Raw genomic sequence first — 19,857 nt, forward strand, 5'->3', positions numbered from 1 at the left:
GATTGTCTCTTGCCCACTCAATGGCTTCATGATTGCCTTCATATTAACTCAAGAAATGGGATAATGGAGAAAATTTGGAACTTCTAGCTGAGTCATCTTCCATCTTTTAGACAGGTGAGATGACTTGGAGTTCACCACTTCCTCCTCATCTCCAGCTGATGCCCCTGATCTGGCCCTTTTTAGTTCAAGTCTGAAACTTAATGTCTCTATCTTAATGTCATCTTCAGGGGATGTCAAAAAGCCAAAGTAGTGGGACCTTGGTGGTGTCTGAGCTTAGGTGTTTTCTTGAAGACATTTCATTACTCAGCTGGGTAGCATTATCAGTGCTAGAAGGGAGTCTGGTGTGTGGCGAGGAGGGGGAGTGGGGAGGAGGAGGAGAACAGCTAAGGGGGTTCTTTGTACTCTCTGAGCTTGGTTGTTTCCTTTCAGACATTTCATTACCTACCTAGGCTACGTCATCAGTGCTAGAAGGGAGTGGGGTTTGCTCTCTGTTTATGTACTAGTGGCTTACCCTATCAGTGTTGGTGGAGGTGATCTTGATGATCTGATGATGTTTCCTATCTGGGCAATGAAACGTCTGCAAGAAAATAACTAATAACTGAGTACCAAGGGCCCCACGGGTTCAGCCCCGAGCTACAAATATTTTCTTCTATTGTCATAGTCTCTGTGATTAAACCCCTGCTCCTTTTTATGGGCACTTGGATCACATAGTTGCTTCGCCATGTTGAGTTTTGATTCCTCTCTGCAGATGCCCCTTTATCTAAGCACGGAATGAAACGAGGTTGAATAATGCTGGATGTGGAGCCATGCAATCAGCAGGAGTTGACTTGAGGCCATGTTTGCTAATCAAAATCAGCAGGCACCAAAGAGACCGTGATTTAATTTGTACATGTTTAAAAAAACCCAAGCCACTTGAATTCAATACATTGCAAAAACTAGAAACTCTGCTTATAGAGGCCATCTAGTGTGCTAGTTTTTGCTAGATTCCTGACATTCTAGATTTCTGAGTTATCCCATAGCATTTTCCTGAATGTTCCTTTTTAATAAGCTGTGGGAATCTTCTAATCTCCTTCAGCCTTTGAGAGAATCCTGAAGGGAAGCCAAACAGAGGCCTGCAAGTGAATGTCACCATGGCATGAGACTTTAACCAGAGAGCAGATCCTTGCTTCCTCTTCCTCTCACGTTTGCCTCACATCATGCTTTGTTGTTGGTTGCACTATTGCAAAGATAATTTGTGACACCCTTGCTTGGGGCATCAACAGCTCAGAACAAAGTTGGCAAGTAGAACAGAGGAAAAGGTCAAAATTCTTTTCAGGGAGGTGGGGTGGAAAGCAGGGGACAATTTAGAAGTGTGTGTTTTATGAAGAGGCAAATTAACCTTTTGGGACTCCGGAAATCTATTCTGACAAAAGTTTTGCTTCGGGATAAAGGCTGCAGCCTAGAGAATGGAATGGGAGTAGACAGTTTTTCTGGCTCTGATGGCCCCTGAAGATAAGGGACAGCTACTTGATTTTGCAGAAGAGAGGCTGCCCCAGTTGCATTGTGGGTCTTGGAGAAGTCAAAGGCTGTCGATGAGGACTTTCGAGTTCCAGTGTCCAAGGCAAATGCAAGTAGATAATAATTTTTCTTCAGGTATCGCCAGCTTCTCTTTCTCTGGGATACTGTCCCAAGATGCCACTTAAAACCAAAGACAGATGTCCAATGGACCTCAATGCAGAACTACAATACTGTGGTTGCAACAATCCAGGTGACTACTAAACAGCAGCAAATTGTTAGGTTTATATATATTTAACAGAACAGAATTGGAAGGGACCTTGGATATCTTCTAGTCCAACCCTTAAGAGCCTTGGTGGCGCAGCAGACTAAAGCACTGTTAAGTGCTGTTAAGTAACACCAGCTGCCTGCAATTACTGCAAGTTCAAATCTCACCAGGCTCAAGACTGATTCAGCCTTCCATCCTTCCGAAGTAGGTAAAATGAGGACCCGGTTTGTGGTGGCAATAAGATGACTTTGTATAAAAAAGAACACCGCCGGGGGGGGGGGGAGGGCGAAAGCCCTACTAAGCAGGTATATACAAAAGTATGAAGGCTATTGCCTAATGCATTGTAAGCCGCCCTGAGTCTCTGGAAAAGGGCGGCATATAAATCGAACCAATAAATAAATAAATAAATAAATAAACCCCCTGCTCAGGCAGGAAACACTACACCATTTTCAGACAAATGGTTGTTCAATATCTTCTTAAAGACCTCCAGTAATGGAGCACCCACAACTTCTGAAGCAAATCATCCCACTGATTAATTGTTCTGTCACAAAATTTCTCTAGTTCTATGTTGCTTCTCTTAATTATTTATTTTTTATACAGAAAATGTATATGGCCTCCATAAAACTCACTCACAGTGACTCCAGATAGTTTACAGGAGTCAGGCTATAAATTAAAGCCACATTGGGAGCTAAAGCCCAGTGAGAAGCTCAGGACCTGCATAGTTCTATGACTGCCAATGATTGTACTAGATTGGTTCATCCAGGAAAATGTAGTATAACCTGGAGAAGATCCTTCTACCAACAAATGGCATCTTAAGGAATAGTAGACTCGGTTCACCTTGTTGATAGAATAACAGAATAACAGAGTTGGCAAGAGGTGGCTTGCCCTTGTCCCCTTTGAGTTGAGAGAGACAGGCCCAAAATCATGATATTGTTCCAATATCGGATAGATTCCATTTGCAGCAGCTTAGTCCCAGTTACCTACACCACCCCCTCCTTACTAGATGTTTAGATGGTTGTGAAATATTTATCTTCAGAAAGGCAACTGGGAATGAGTAAGTATCTACTGAGAACTAGTTTGGTGTAGGCACGAAGGTAGGAAATGAGATTTGGAGTTCTTGTCCTTCTCTACACACAAAACCAACTGGATGACTTTGGGCCTGTCACTCACTCTCAACTCAAGGAAGAGGGCAAGGGCAAGCTACCTCAAAAAAACATTTTTTTCCAAGGAAATTGCAGGATTTGTCCAGGCAGTTGACAGAAGTCAAATCCAACTTGACATAAATAAGTAAACAAACAAACAAAGGTTTTCCTGAATGATGGCATGTTGGAATATAGTTTCATTGTATATTTATGTAACAACTGCAATAGTATTCAGCCAGTAGATGGCAGGGTTTACAAGTTTAGATCTAGGTATATACTCTTTGTTCTAAGAAGAGTTTCCTGTGACAGTTAAGCAGAAAAGCACATGGTGACTGTACTCTTTGGTTGATCTATGGTGCTATATATAAACAGAATTTCTAACTTTATTAATAAATAGTAGCAATAAATAATGAGCTGGAGAAAGCAGCATTTGCATTTTATTATAGGTGGGTTTAATAGGTTGGGTTGAACCCAGCCTCAATGAGATTTATTGAGTGGCCCATGGGCACTCAACTGAAAACTGAAAAATGCTTTGGATCTCCAGAAAAGTGAATTCCAAGTCAGAGTTGCAGAAATTCACCCAGGACATCCCATGCCAACATTTGAAGAGCAGGCCAAACCAGGACAAAGAACACAAAGCAGGCATAGGCTATATAAATATAGAGTCCTTTTAATTTATATTTGGTTAATAATTACAATACATTTTTGACTACAGGAATAGAGCAGGTTCTTTTCAGTGCATACACTCTTCAGAAAGACAGGACTGGTTTTGGCAGAAGTCCTATGGAATTTGGAGAACAGGATTTTTGCCTAGTTCGTGCTTCCCCCCCCAAAGTCTTATATTTTCAGACTTTCCCAAATGCCGAGCTGATTTTCAAGGGCACCTGGGGTGGGGTGAGGTGGGGAGGCCCCAAAGGTAAATATAATGGCTACGACATTGCAATCAAAGACCCAAATTTAACAATTGCGAGAGCCGATTATTAAATTTTCTGAAATGTTGCCAGCCAGTTGGGAGCACAGCTGAACCACGATGCCCAATGTGCCAATTAGCTGTTCAGCCATTACGGGTAGTCCTCAGCTTACAACTATCCATTTAGTGACCATTTGAAGTCCATTTGATGGCACTGCAAAAAGTGAGTTATGATTGGTCCTTGCATTTACGACCGTCACAGCATCCTCACAGTCATGTGATCAAAATGTGGGTGCTTGGCAGCTGGCACATATTTATGATGGCTACCACATCTGATAACCATTTGCGCCCTTCTTAGCTGGCTTCTGTCAAGCAAAGTCAATGGGGGAAGCTGGATTCATTTAATGACTGATTCAATTGCAGTGATTCACTTTGCAACTGTAGCAAAAAAGATGTGTGTAAAACTGGGTGTGACTTGCATAACAGCTGCCTTGCTTCCCAATGAAAATTCTGCTTCCAACTGTGGTTGTAACTTGAGGACTACCTGCATAGCAGCGGCAACAGCTGCTTGTTAAACATTTACTAGCATACTAATGGCCCCGCCTCTTTTTTATGGGCAACGTGGGTCTGATAGCTGTGAAAAAAAAGAGCAAGGCTTCAGTTGCACAGGCCTGGGTGCCCTCTTCATGCCCACAGCTTGCAGGCACCCCTTCCAGTGAAGCCAATTGTGTGACTTGTAATTCTACCATATTAAGAGGGCATCAGCTTGGGGAACGCTTGAAGAAAGCTGGTCCAGTATATAAAGAAATATCAGCATGAATAAAACAGAATTCCCTTGAGTAATAACACAAGTTGAATTAATTATCCAGGGTCGTGTTTAGGAATGCTTTGAAACAAATATAGAGCTGCCTAATCAATTCTGAATATATTTAAACAAGTTTGCAAAGGCCAGCAGCCTTCTGAAGTCATAAAGAAATCCCTGAGTTGTATTTAATAAATCAAAATATACCTCTTTGGGCATCTGGTTCTTTTTTTTAGACCACAGAAGTATCTTTTGTCCTTCAGTCTGATTCCCAACTCAAGATTCATGTGACCCTTTTCACTGTTTTCAGAAAGTGCAGTAACATTCAAACCTGAATTTCGACCATAAAAATCAAAATGCCCAAAAACTTAGGGAGGAAGTGATGGTGGCAAATGTCCTTTTTGTGTAACACCCAGATTGGTGACACTTCTGAACTGGTCCCTGGCCTGCAAATAGAGGTGAGAGATTCTGACAAAAAAAGACCCTTGGGTCAGAATTTCCTGCTCTTTTATAGTTAAAAAGGGATATACATAGTTAAATAAATGCAATGCATATTTATACTGAATTGATTCTACCTAATAAACACTATGAACATAGGTTAAAATCCAGCCAAAATTAAGCAGTTTAGCAATCTTTTGTGGGAAGGATTGGCAGAAATTTGCATCTGTTCCAGTGGAAATCAAAGGACTTGGTCAATGTGGGCTTACTCAGAAATAAGCACCAAGGAACACAAAGCAATTGGTTTCCTTTTCAATTTGCACAGGATTGCAGTCCAAAGGGCTTGATTTTGGCTGGGTTTTATTACATTTAGAGATATTTCAACATTATTAGAAAAATACTGTAATTAAATTAATGGGGCAGGAGAAAGATGAGGGAGAAAGGTGAGGATAAAGAATATTAGTAAATAAAATACGAGGAATACAGATCCAATTCTGCTGATGAAAAACAAAATAAAATTAGATTTATCTATGCAATTGAAAAATCACATCCATGCAGAGATGCTTGGCAGAGAGTCTGAATGGGCCTTTGGTCTTTGGAAGAAGCAGAGAACATCCTTTCCCCGCAAAAGTCCAGCTCAGAAAAAGCTTCTGGAGTTATCTCTGAGCTTTAGATTCAGTGCTTAGACCTCTGCAAATGCTATTTGCCAACACAAGGATTCCTCTACTGTCCATGGGCATATTTGATATTGGCATATTTGATATGGAGAATGAAGAGCAATGAGTAAAGGGACATGTTAGGAAGGAAGGGAGGGAGGAAAGGAGGGAGGGAGGGAGGGAAGAAGGAAGAAGGAAAAAGAAAGGAAAGAATCGGATGGAATGAGAAGGAAGAAGAAACAAACAGATGAAGCAAAAAGAAGGAAGGGAGGAAGGAAGGAAGGAAGGAAGGAAGGAAGATTGAAGGAAGATGTTCCTATTTGTGATGGCTATAAGTGCCACTGATCTTAACAGACGGAGAAATCACTGAGACTGCCGATGCACAAATGCAGCAGCCCCGTCTTCAACAGCCCATTAGCATCCATTTTGCACTGGGAGGGGTTAAGAACCCCTTCTTCCCCCTCAAGAGCCTTGGAACCACATCCCCAGGGGACCTGACTGGTCCTGCCTACTTTGGAAAGTGACCCTTGACATGAAGTTTGAATCCTGTTTTGGCTCTCAAGCTGATTGATCCAAGGAGCAGACTCCTGGCTGAGAAAATGCAGCAGTGGCAAGAGTTATGCATTTCCCCAAACCACGGTGTGCTTTAGTTTCACCTACATGTGATTTGTGAAGACAGATCTTGAGTCACCTGTGTGTGGTTGGGATGCCAATGACTGCCTTCCCAAAAATTTGGAAATGATTTGGAAAAGTGGCTTTTTTTTCCCCCCAGATATGACAAATGGATCAGCAGCTTCACAACCGTTTGGTGTCCTTCTCTGTTTCTTTAAAAGGTCTGATCTTCCAAAATCACCAAAGGAAGCTTTTCCAAGCTACACTGACTGGGGGATTCTGGGAGTTGAAGTTCACAAATCTCACCCACGTTGAGGAACACTGCTTTAGGCCTTCTTAATTTTTAAGCTACGTATGTTAAAAAAAAAAAGGCACTGACATATTTGGCTGGTAGCAGTATTTCCCTGTCTTTTTGGTTATATAGCTATTGCTTTCTAAAGTCAAAGTTTTTAAGGCACACTCCAGCTACACTTTCTTTGGTCCCAGTAATTTACTCAAAGACTTAGCATATACAAGCAAAACTTTCCCACACTTACTTCCATTCCCGTGTCAGAGAGTAAGGCACAGAATCAAGGGTCTGGGGGTGTTACACGTATAAGCAATATTTTTAAGTGGGGTATTTTTATATACTGGAATTGTGGGGACTTTCCACAAAGGGGAAAACATGTGTTTAACTTGTTATATAAAGTCTGGGAGTAAGGCACAGAATCAAGTGATTTTAAAAAAAGGTCCAGAATGTGGTCATGACTACCTGAGCAATGCCTGACCACCTTGATGTTTTGGAATATCCTTCTGTCCCCAACAGTTCTGCACAGGATCCAAATTAATTTGCACCCAGGTGAACTTGGAACATCTCAGAAGATGCGAAATGTAGGTTATATTGTCCTTTTCCCACTGATCCTGTGACTAAATTATCGGCAAATTAAGTGCTTTTCAAAGCAAGCCTCTTTTTACTCTAACCTCATTGCTTCTTACAGCAGAGAGGGGGAAACAGGCATGCTTCTTCTCCATGCTTAAGTGATGCTCGCTGCACTTCAGAAGGGTTTCTCTTGCGATCCATTAAGCAGAAAATATTCCTAGCTTAAGCGTAGCAGCTTTGGGGGCTAGAGAACAAGCAAGTCTTACACCTCTTTTAAGAAGCTTCTATATTCACAGTTTCACGGGGTCTGACTTTCCTGGCCCACTAAAACACCTGAGGTTTTTTCTTTCCTGTGCTATATTTTTTCATTATTATTGCATTTAGTTGTTTACACTGTTGCACAACAAGCAAAATTATCTACACGAAATCTTTCTCAGCCTCATTCTGCAAGTTGGTTGTGTGCCTAAATATAACTTGCAGTTTGAGGGAGTCTCCATGCATGTCTCTGTAGGTCTGTTCTGGCAGATTGCTTTAGGTTCTGCAATAAATCTGAGTTTCAGGCTAGGTTTTGATCTCTATACATAAAATATTGAAGATAATTATCCCTGGATAACAACCTCGGTGTTTAGAATGGAATTTCCCTATTAAAAGGAACCAAAAAATATATAGGGAAAATTGGTGTGCAGTCCAGAGCTTTAAGAGAGGAAACCCCACCGAATAAAAGGTAGACTGCAATGACCACGGCATTCAAAAAATATAAATTCAAGGGGAAGGTTAGGAAATAAAAGCCAGAGAGCTTGAAAGGCAGTCTTCAGAGAATTCCCACTTGCACTTGCACACTGGGGCTAATGTACATTTGACTTCAAGGTCTGGCTTCTCCGCTTAGGACAGGATTTCTGTTAAGCAAGAAGAAAACCGGGAAGCTGGCTTGGAACACTGCATGGTCAGAGATGCAAAAGCTGGCGGTCCCCCCAGGGCTGGTTGGCTACACTGGAGGAGCCGAGTACTGGATCACAGAGTTATAATCAGGAGGTGGGCTGTGGCATTCCAGGCTGGCATCCATCGGCAGAAGAATGGAGTCTTCCATCAGGTCATCCTCCACCGGAACGGTTGGACGGTACTTCACCGATTCTCGCTCATGCTCATTGAACACAGATTCCTTGCTTTTATTGATCGCTTTCCTCCTGTGAGAAGATCCAGAAGAAAACCAGTAAAGTTGGGTTCAAACCCCACAGTAAATCACAGTGCGGTTTGCTGGAGGTTGGCTGAATGGGTCATGTGAATTTAGTCACTGAAGTTTATAAATCATGGCTTATATAGCAGGGATGTCCAGAACAGAGTTTCTCAATCTTGGCAACCTGAAGATGGATGGACTTCAATTCCCAGAATTCCTGAGCCAGCCAAGGTTGGAGACCCCTGGTTTATAGCTTAGTGTTATGTGAATCCAATTAACACTGAATCATTCAGTCAACTGGAGCTTAGTGCAAAATGCAAACCCAGGAACAACAAGCAACTTGTAGCTGTTCATAGTCATGGACGATCACAAGATTATATGCCTTTCTAAGGAGGCTTGTGTGTATGTGTGTGTATACACACACACACACGCCATCTTCAGTTGCCACCTTACATCTAGGCATGACAGCATCTGTCAGCTCATGTTTAACGATAACTTTTTAAACAAAGGCATTGAATATTTACTCTCCAGTCAAAGGGATGACAAGCTTGAGCAAAAGAAAGTCCTATGATTGACCACCTCTGGCAGACATGAAATGCAATTAGTTCCTAAAAAATATTCTTTTCTCCAGAGATACATCCTCTGAAACAAAAACCCTCCAGCATCTTTTTAACATTCTGTATTTGCTGACATTTCAGTCGATTCTTGCCTTCCTGAGCAGTTGACCCAACATTTTATCTCTCAATGTTCTTTCCGTGGCATTAAACCTTTTCTTCTGCAGTTCTCAAACTCTTTTGATTCAGAATGTGCTTTTGGACACAGGCCTTAAATGACTGATTTCTGTGTACAAGAATCATTCTAAAACATCTGGAAGATCCTAGATTAGGGAAAGCTGCCAATTGTTTTAATTTAGCAATTGATTGCAATTATTTTTTTTTTGTTTTCTGATGTTTGTAAACAATAAAGGGGAGGGGAACTTTGTCCTGCCCAATTTTCACTTCCACTGTATATACCAGTATTTGATTTTACCATGCTCTTACATTTCTGTAAGCAGCAGGCAAGTGGATGAATTATACCTGAATGTTTTTTTTAAAAAAACAGTTCCTTACTTACAGTATATGGCACAGAGGAAGACAAGGACATATGTGCAGTTTGTAGCACCCCTTGATTTCATGTATAAATGAAATTTATTTATTTATTTATTTATTTGTTTATTTGTTTGTTTGTTCAACTTGTATGCCGCCTTTCCCCAAGGACTCAAGGCAGCTTACAATGCATTTAAAAACCATATATAAAACATTAAAAGTTAAACCATTAAAAACAATTAAAACCCATTCACATCATTCATGGCTGGCTCTCGCCAAATCGCAAGAGCGAGATCAACAGCCCCAGGCCTGCCGGAAGAGCTGGGTCTTCACCGCTTTTCGGAAGACCAATAGGGTGGGGATGGTCCAGACCTCAGGAGGTAACTGGTTCCAGAGAGCCGGGGCAGCCACAGAGAAGGCCCTCCCCCACAGGCCCGCCAGCTGGCATTGTTTAGCTGACGGGACCCGGAGGAGACCAACTCTGTGGGATCTTACCGGTCGCTGGGAGCTATGCGGCAGAAGGCGGTCTCGAAGATGACCTGGCCCTGAGCCATGTAAAGCTTTAAAGGTAATAACCAACACCTTGAATTGTGACCGGAGACCAATAGGGAGCCAGTGCAGCTCGTAGAGAATTGGTGTAATGTGGGTGTACCTAGGTGCACCCATGACAGCTCTCACGGCTGTGTTCTGGACCAACTGTAGTCTCCGAACATTTTTCAAGGGTGAACTGAGGATATTATCCATTATATTTGACTGATTGAGCAATTTGTTACTATAACAAGGAAATATATGGCAGAATTTTTATAATTGGTTAATTCAATTTCCTTAAAGGTTACAGCATGCCATTTGCAAAACAAGTTCTCAGAGATTAAATATGCTGATGTTGGGAAATGCTCAGCCTGGCAGGGAGGAGGGATCAAGCAAAGAGATAGTCTGTCAAAGGGCCAGAGATGGCCTTCCCTGAATTCACTGGAATCTTATCTAATTGTTCCCAAGAGAAGGCTGCCAGACTGGGGAAATTCCTGTATTATAGGCAGAACATAATAAAGTAGTTAGTTTGAATGCTGCAAGTACGGGCCCGGTTAACAGAATAACAGAGTTGGAAGGGACCTTACAGGTTTTCTAATCCAACCCACTGCTCAAGCAGGGAATTTTATACCATTCCACACAAATGGTTGTCCAATCCCTTCTTAAAAACCTCTCGTGTTGGAACAACCACAACATCTGAAGGCAACACATTACTCCGGTTAATTGTTCTCACTTTCAGGAAATTTCTCCTTATTTAGTTCTCTTTGTTTCTTGTCTGGCCTTCTGGTGCTTTGGAGAAGAGGTTGACCTCCTCTTCTTTTTGGAAGCCTCTCAAAAATTGGAACACTGCTATCATGTCAGTATGAGTCCGTCTTTCCATTAAACTACTAGACATTCCCAATTCGTGCAAGTCTTCTTCATATGTTTTAGCTTTCAGCCCCGTAATCATCTTTGTTGTTCTTTTCTGCACACTTTTCAGAGTCTCTACATCTTTTTTATAATATGGTGACCAAAACTGGATTCAATGACAAAACTTTCTCGTGGTCACAAAAAGTGACCATAATAAAATATTTAGCTTGAAATCTACAGGTGTGGGTGGGGTCTGGATGTTTGCAACGGACAGCTGACTAGTTAAAGGATAGTATAATGAGGCTGAGTTTTCGCTCTTATCACTTCTTCTTTCCAATTTTCATAGTTGGCATTTTCATTCCACCAGCATCACATGCCACAGCTGGTTTATATCTCTCCAAAAATACAGGAAGATAAAAAGAGGCCCTCTTGCTTACATGCATACCACTCCATAAACACCACTGCATGAAAATGCTTAATTTGATGGACTGAGCCTTTACAGGGATGCTATGTAGACAAAACCAAAGTCTAGGTTGCAGTGAGCACATGAAGCTACTATTCAAGGAAAGAAAAAGGCCAAAAGATTGAAGGTTGAATGTACAGTTGAGTGAATGTAAGCTCAATCAGCCTCTATTCTTCAATGGCCCAGAGAAGAAAGACCTAAACGGAAACTATCCTGCAAAGGTGACAACCAAGGCATAAAATTTTTGGAGTTTGGTCCAAAAATTAACAGAATAACACACACACACACACACACATAAACCAGCAGAATTTTGATGGTCCCATGGTGGTTACCATCTTTGGTTTGTTGACCACAGTTTGCAAACACACTTGGTGGCAACTGAAGAGCCTAGGTTGACATCAACTTGCAAAGCCCCATGTCTAATAATTGCTCAGTTTTGTAGTGAAAAGAAGGCAGATGTGTTAATTAGGAGACTGTGATAATTTAACCTCAAATTAAATGTAGCAGATGGTGCTACTATTCCAGAATATAAAGAAAGCTCAATCACGTTTGTGCATTCTTAAGAGTAAGGTCCAACTGGTTCAGAGAAACCTGACCCTAAAGAAGGGTGTATTTAATAGATTTCCTCAAACTGAAAAAAATATCCCATACAAAAAGAGCTTTAATTCTTGCGAGAAGCCAGATGGCTCTCCTTGTTCTCTACAGCAGAAGTTAGACCTTGTGCTGGAATTTGTCTGATAATAACTGCAAGAAATGAGCTGCTGGGACTGATAAGATAGTCCTCGATTTATAATGGTTCGTTTAGTGACCATTCAAAGTTACAATGGCACTGAAAAAAGTGATTTAGGACTATTTTTCACTCTAGTGACCGTTGCAGCATCTCCACGGTCACGTGATCAGAATCCAGTTGTTTGGCAACTGGTTCATATTTATCTCACCATTCCTGTTTCCCACGGTCATGTGATCCTCTTTTCCAACCTTCTGACAGACCAGGTCAATGGGGAAGCCAGATTCACTTAACGACCATGTTACTAACTTAACAACTGCAACGCTTCACTTAGCAACTGTAGCAAGAAAGGTCGTAAAATGGGCCAAAACTCACTTAACAAATTTCTCACTTAGCAACATCAATTTGGGGCTCAATTGTGGTCGTAAGTTGAGGACTACTTGCATAGGTGTTTAATGAGGTGTTTGGGGAAGTTTTCTTTGCAAGAGAAAGGGTTTTAAATGCAATACTATGGTAGTTATGAGTCTAAACTGGAATTTGCTAATGTGAACGGGGCTGTTAAAATCACTGCCAGCCCCACCATCATCTGTAACTCAGAACAAATAACAGGATACAGAAATTGACCGGAATGCATTTTTGAAAGTAGTAGCGTTAATGTAAAATGACCAGAATGTTGTATGGTAGTTGGATAAGTTTTATGTGTTAATTTCAGCATTCTTCCAGGTTGAAATTATGTGAAAACCTTTAGTACAGATAGTCTGTCAGGGTTCTCTGACTTATTCAACTTACTCCACTTACTCCACTTACTTACTTGCTCCACTTAGTTACTCCACTTAGTTACAACCATTCATTTAGGGACCATTCAGAATTAAATGGCACTGAAAAAAGTGACTTTTGACCATTTTTCACACAACTGTTCCAGCATCTCAATGGTTGCATGATCAAAATTTTGATGCTGGGCAACTGGCATGTATTTATGATGGTTGCAGTGTTCTAGGGTCACGTAATTACCTTTTGTGACCTTTTGACAAGCAAAGTCAATGGGGAAGCCAGATTCACTTAATGACCACATTACTAACTTAACAACTGCAGTGATTCACTTAAAAACTGCGGTAAGAAAGGTTGTGAAATGGGGCAAAACTCATTTAGCAACGGTCTCGCTTAGCAATAGATATGTTGGGCTCAATCCTAGTCGTAAGATGAAGACTATTCATTAAGTACAGTACATGGTCAAGAGATAGACAACTGAGTTCCTATCAGAATCTTCCTTGATTCCCACAGGTTCCCACCAGATATAATATTTAAAGACTTCTTTTACTTAAACATAGATAAGAAGTCAGTTTAGATACCCTTGAACTGGGCTGCAGAAATTTGAACTTCCATTAGGGGGCAGCAAGAGTCAGAACATTCTCTGTCTTGTTGCTGGCCTCTGCTGGTTGTCTCTTGTATGATAGCTCAGATATGGTAACCCATTGCCTCCATGCTGCAAAGCAAAAAAACCTGACTCTTGGTATCTCTTCCACCCAAGGCCTACTGCCCAGGAGGTTGGTTGCTTTTCTAGAAGTCCTGGGAGGTGAAACAGATGGCTGATCAGGTTGATTCTCTTTGAGTACCCAAGCCAAGAGCTGAAGAAGCTTCTTGAATGAGAAGCAAAATGTCTTCCCCAAGAAAAAAACAAAATCCAGTGACCCCTTGAAAATGCACCTTTGGGACAACCATGAACCTGGATGACTGAGAATCTCCATAGACAAGCCAACATGAAAGGCTCCCTTCTCACAAAGTGTAGTTCAGGGGCGACCACAGCTATTCTCTTGCCTGTTTTGACCTGTAAATACTCTGATACAACTATTTTTAATGGGCTCTCAAACAATTTAATAACCTGTCCTGCTGAATCCAGGGATAGTATAGATCACGGCTTGGAGTCCCAACTTAAATAGGTAGTGGTGGCAATTGGAATCCCTAGGATTTTATCCAGGAATGGAGAAGTCTCCCATTTCTTGCAGATGATTGGATTTTAGTAAAAGAAATAGCTGGACAAATGGAGTAGTTTTCTGGACAAAGCTGAATGGTATTTGAAGGTTACAAGTTCAGCCCTCAGCACCATGAAGTACATTTGGAGAAATTCCTCCTTGAATTCCAGTTCCTGCTATTTAACATGATAATAATACCAGGCCAAAGGGTCTGGGAATCACTTTTCGGTAAAAACACCTTTTTGTGTTCTGGTATTTTTAGCCCTAATTATTCCTGAGCTTAGAACAATACCTTTTCTAGATGGCACAAAAGCTAAGTGACATCTTTGTGGTCCACCCTGAAACCCAACACAGTCTAGACCAGAGGTCTCCAAACTTGGCAACTTTAAGACTTGTGGACTTCAACTCCCAGAATTTTTCAGCCAGCAAAGCTGGGAGTTAAAGTCCACAAGTCTTAAAGTTGCCAAGTTTGGAGACCCCTGGTCTAGACTCTCACTATGAATAGCCAGCCTTGAATTCTGAGAGCCTTTTGTTCTTTCAGTGGAAAACTTCATTTGTTGCAGACAAAGATTCAGCCTGTGTCTCTCTGTGTGTTCAGCAACTGAGTGGAGGGAAGATCTAAGCCAAGTCCATGTCCTTCTAATGCTCAGAACTGAATTGTCCACCCACTTTGCTCTCTGTCTTCCTAATCTCAAGTTATTCCCTTCACGATCCCAGCATCAGGGTTCTCTGTCTTCACCGAATGCTTCATGTGAGCAGTCTACACTTGAGTGTGTCAATTCACACCCCCAACTGAAGGAAGAAAAGAAACACGAGACAAAGGGAGGGAGAGAGAGAAGCCTCAGAAGTTCAAAAGCCACCCAGACTTGGAAGAGCCTATCAGAAGTTTTACAGAAGGTGAAGCAGATCATTTATAACAAGTCCAGAATAAATATTTTCAATCAAGAGAGATGGATCGTTAGCAACCTTGATCTGTCCTTTCCTTTTGCCTCTGAGCAACTGATTGGGAAGAGAACTGACAAGAGCTCTTTCCCAAAGACTGTGGAGAGATGCAACGTATCTCTTGGGTCAGGGCTTAACCTGACGTCTGTTTCAAGGCCAGCTTATTCTATGTGAAATGCAGGGCGCAAGTAAAGGTAGAGATGAAATGTTGGATTTAATTTGCTTGTTGAGTCAAGTATGACTTTAATTTTGGCAGGCTGACCCAACAGAATATACAGGTAGTCCTCGATTTATAACCACAATGGAGCCCAAAATGTATGTTGTTAAGTGAGAAATCTGTTAAGTGAGTTTTGCCCATTTTACGACTTTTCTTGCCACACTTGTTAAGTGAACTGCAGTGCAGTTGACAAGTTAGTAACCCAGTTGTTAAGTGAATCTGGCTTCCCTATTGACTTTGCTTGTCAGAAGGTCACAAAAGGGGATCACGTGACCCCAGGACATAGCAATGGTCATAAATATGAACCAGTTGCCAAGCACCTGAATTTTGTTCACATGATCCTGGGGATACTGCAAAGGTCATAACTGTGAAAAACGGTCATAAGTCACTGCTTTTCATTGCTGTGGTAACTTTGAATGATCATTAAACAAACCGTTATAAGTGGAGGATTACCTGTAGTTACATTGATAATAACATATCAGGATGATAATAGGGCACATCCAGGAATGACACTGCCTCTAGCTCAGTGGTTCCCAAACTTGGCAACTTTAAGCCTTGTGGATTTCAACTCCCAGAATTCCCCAGCCAGAGTGGGAAATGATTAGCAAAAAGTTCATCTATGCTTGGTTGAATGGCCTGGAGTATACACAAATGGCAATGCCATTCTTTTTTCCTTGTATGTAGACCCACGTGCTTTCATCCCTTATCGTGTGCATCTCTGTAGAGGGGAAGTGGTGTCTTACATATAATGCAACTCCATCTCCTCTTTTGTACATTCTAAATATTTATTTACATTATAAATTTTATGTATTTATGTACATTCTAAATACTTGGAAAATTGGAGATTAAGATGCTGGAATATAAAGAGGTAGACCTTGCTTAGCCATGGAAGGTTATAGAATGCCTTGGAGCCAGTGGGAAGGTGCCTTTTTTAGGAAGACCTGAGGAAACTTGTACTGTAAGATGTTTATGAAACATTCAGACAACCACTAGATGGTAGCAAAGAAGTAGAAAGAACCTTGTGGTCTCGTCACTAGAGCAGAACACAAAAGGTTATTACACACTGATGATGTATTATGTCTGATTGATAAATCTGAAAGTTCACTGCCATAAGTAATTGATACACTACAACAGAGGTAAATTATCAGATTACTGTACTTGATAAATCTATTGTACTTCTCATAGGCTCCAGTGTACCTGTGAAATTTGAAAACTTGGCTTTTATTAGGTGTTTGAATTCTTTTAAATCTTGGAATACAGGTTTCTGTTTCTTTCACAATAATTATCATTATCATTATAAAATATCGCTTTATGAAGCTTTGGTAAGACTACACACTGCATCTAATTTTGGTCACCACAATATAAAAAAGATGTTGAGATTCTGGAAAGAGTGCAGAGAAGAGCAACAAAGATGATTTGGGGACTGGAGACTAAAATATATGATGAACAGTTGCAGGAATTGGGTACGTCTAGTCTACTGAAAAAAAAAGAACTAGAGTTGATTTGATAACAGTATCCTAGTATTTGAAGGGCTGCCACAAAGAAGAGGGGGTCAACCTGTTTTCCAAAGCACCAGAAGGCAGGACAAGAAACAATGGATGGAAACTAATCATGAAGAGAAGCAACCTAGAACTAAGGAGAAATTTCCCAACAGAGAGAACAATGACCATAATCAGTGGAACCACTTGCCTCCAGAAGTTGTAGGTGCTTCATCACTGGAGGTTTTTAAGAAGAGACAGGATAACCATTTGTCTGAAATGGTATAGGGTCTCCGGCTTGAGCAGTGGGTTGGACTAGAAGACCTCCAAGGTTCCTTTCAACTCTGTTATTCTGGAACCCATTGCTTCTTGTCCTGCCCTCAGGTGTTTTGGAGAATAAGTTGACCCACTCTTTTCGGTGGCAACCCCTCAGGTGCTGGAAGGTGCTATCATATCACTCCTAGTCCTTCTCTTTGTTAGACTAGACATACCTACCGATAGTTCCCCCAGTCGTTCATCGTATGGTTGAGCCTCCAGATCCCTTATCAACTTCTGCATGATCCTAACCATTCATTAGGGTTACTGGTCTGCAGTTTGTTCCCTGGCAGCTGTATCAATTGGACCTTGTCCCTAATTGCTCCTGATCTTTAGAAGAGTTCCTCCTGAGACAATAAGCTGAAGTCTTTGGGGGCCTTCAAGAAGGCCTTCAAATGCATTTTGGTGCTCTTTTAGCTATGTTTTAATTCAGAGATGTAGTCCTCTGAATGGTGTCTGTCCTTGCCTTTGGCTGTGCTGAGAAGGGTAGTCCTGTGATGTATAGACGTCCATAGATTTCCCCACTTCTGTTAACAGCTTCAATTGTTTTAATTGTTTGATTGGTATCTGACTGTTTTTAATTGGTACTGAATTTTTTGATTTAGCAGTTTTAATATATACATACCATTATTTAATGTAATGTTTCTCAAACCTGGCAGTTGTAAGATGTGTGACCTTAAACTCCCAGAATTCTGGCTGGGGAATTATGGGAGGTGAAAGCCACACGACTTATATTGGCAAGTTTGAGAAACAACGTACTGTAATTATATATTTCTGAATGATATATATAAAATGTAAAATAATATTTGCGTAATAGAAATAGGGATGTATTATGACAATATGCTACATTTGCTTAGCAGCCGCGAGAGTAAATACTCCAGTTTTATCATCTGTAGCAAAGAGTCAAATATTTGAGAGTGCTCAGATTGTTAATAAAGCTGCAAGGCTAAGATAATCGCCATCAGTCAATTGCAAAAGGCAGTTTTACTTAGAATATAAAACATAGAATAACAGGGTTGGGAGGGACCTTGGAGGTCTTCTAGTCCAACCCCTTGCTTAAGCAGGAGACCCTATTCCAATACAGGTAGTCCTCGACTTACAACAGTTTGTTTAGTGAAGGTTCAAAGTTATAATGGCACAGAAAAAATGACTTATGACTGTTTTTCACACTTGTGCAGCATTCCCATGGTCATGTGATCAAAATTCTGATGCTTGGCAACTCACTCATATTTATGACAGTTGCAGTGTCCTGCGGTCATGGGATCAGCTTCTGAGATCTTTTGACAAGCAGAGTCAATGGGGAAGCCAGTTTCACTTCACAACCGTGTTACTAACTTAACAACTGCAACGATTCACTTAACAACTGTGGCAAGACAGTTGTAAAATAAAGCAAAATCCACTTAACAAATTTCACTTAACAATATAAATTATGGGCTCAGCCTCAGTTGTGGTTGTAAGTCGAGGACTACCTATAATTACCTTTATAGGTAATTATAGTACCTTTAATATTATTAAACAACATCTGTTTATCTCAGGTCCTTGGGAAGGACTTGACAGGTAGACAAAAATGCCAAATCTAGTCTAAACATCTGGCTTATTAAAGTGGTCAACTATAATAATCAACAATGCTCAGATTTGGAAGGAAGGGAAAAAGGAATGACTCTGGTAATCTAAAGTGAATGATTATTTCATGCATTATTGTTGGTTTGTGGCCTTTCTGGGAAGATGACGAGACCACAGGTATAGACATGGAAGAAACCCGGGAGTATCAATACTTAGAAATGATAGAAAATATTTGTAGTTTGGGTGGTAGATGTTGGTGGTGGTTTGTTCTCTGGGCTTGCTGTTTACCTTCCAAACATTTCATCACCAGTGTAGGTGATATCCTCAACGAGACTTTGGCTGAAGTGTCTTGTTTCAGTTCTTCTCCACTTTTACTGATCTCATGTGATCATGTGGTTGGTGGGTTTCATGTGGGCATGTGGTTGATGAGTCACGTGATGACCTTCACACGACATCACCAGCTGGTCACATGGCATGCCACACAGCATAACCAGCTGGTCACATGTCCCACCAACCACATGACCACATGAGATCAATAAAAGAGAAGAACTGAAGTCCTGCTAAGGATATCATTTAGCCTAGAAAACAAACCACTGCCAACACTATCAATACTTACGCAAGAGCCATGATTCCATAAGGCCAGGATCGGATCTCCAGCCTCTTCCGGCTCTTGATTTCATCCAGGGTCAACACCATCCCACTGTCTGATTCACCGTCCTGCAGAAGAGGAGGAAGAAGGGACTCAGGACATCCTGATGAAGGCTTCTCATTCAAAACCAAAGGCTGGACTGGCCCCCATGCAAGGATCATTTAGCTTCAGAAAAAGACTTCTTCCTCTTCCCAGGTTTTTCACTGGCTTTTCGCTGCCTTTTAATTGTATTTACAATCACACAACTTTAATTTTTTGGAAACCTGCCTTTACACTGGATAGATGATATAGCAAGTTTTTATTTTGCACTACCATATTCTGCGTTTCCCTTGGATAATAGTGGCCGATGTTTTCTTCTCCTTTTCCATCTCCCCAGCTTTGCTTACTTGGCTGGCAAATTTACCATCCTATTAAATCTTATTGCAATAGCATTTAGACTTATATACCGTTTTACAGCCTAACTCTGTACAGTTTACAGAGTTAGCATCTTGCCCCCAACAATCTGAGTCCTCATTTTACTGACCTCTGAAGGATGGAATGCTGACTCAACTTTGAGCTGGTGAGGATTGAACTCTTGGCAGTGGGCAGAGTTAGCCTGCAATAATGCATTCTAACCACTGCACCATCATGGCTCATTATGGCAGGATAAACCCATAAATGATAATACAAACTATTGAATGCATTATGCACCTATTGGTATTCTGTATCATTGGAAA

General features: G+C 41.1%; 1 protein-coding gene across 4 annotated transcripts in view; it reads right to left on the minus strand.

The window, feature by feature from the left end:
- Positions 1 to 3,556: 3,556 nt before the first annotated feature.
- Positions 3,557 to 19,857, minus strand: part of LOC117675990 (vascular endothelial growth factor receptor kdr-like) — a 197,098-nt gene continuing 180,797 nt past the window's right edge. For all 4 annotated transcript variants that reach the window (XM_034435095.3, XM_034435094.3, XM_087877452.1 and 1 more), the window contains 2 exons: positions 19,109 to 19,209; positions 3,557 to 8,365 (listed from right to left, as the gene is read on the minus strand). In XM_034435095.3, the coding sequence (XP_034290986.2) occupies positions 8,167 to 8,365; positions 19,109 to 19,209 (300 nt within the window). In that variant the 3' untranslated portion in view covers positions 3,557 to 8,166. The remainder of the gene's footprint in view (positions 8,366 to 19,108; positions 19,210 to 19,857) is intronic.

The sequence above is a fragment of the Pantherophis guttatus genome, chromosome 12 (genome assembly GCF_059756535.1).
Source record: "Pantherophis guttatus breed Tessera chromosome 12, ASM5975653v1, whole genome shotgun sequence".
NCBI classification, from domain to species: domain Eukaryota; kingdom Metazoa; phylum Chordata; class Lepidosauria; order Squamata; family Colubridae; genus Pantherophis; species Pantherophis guttatus.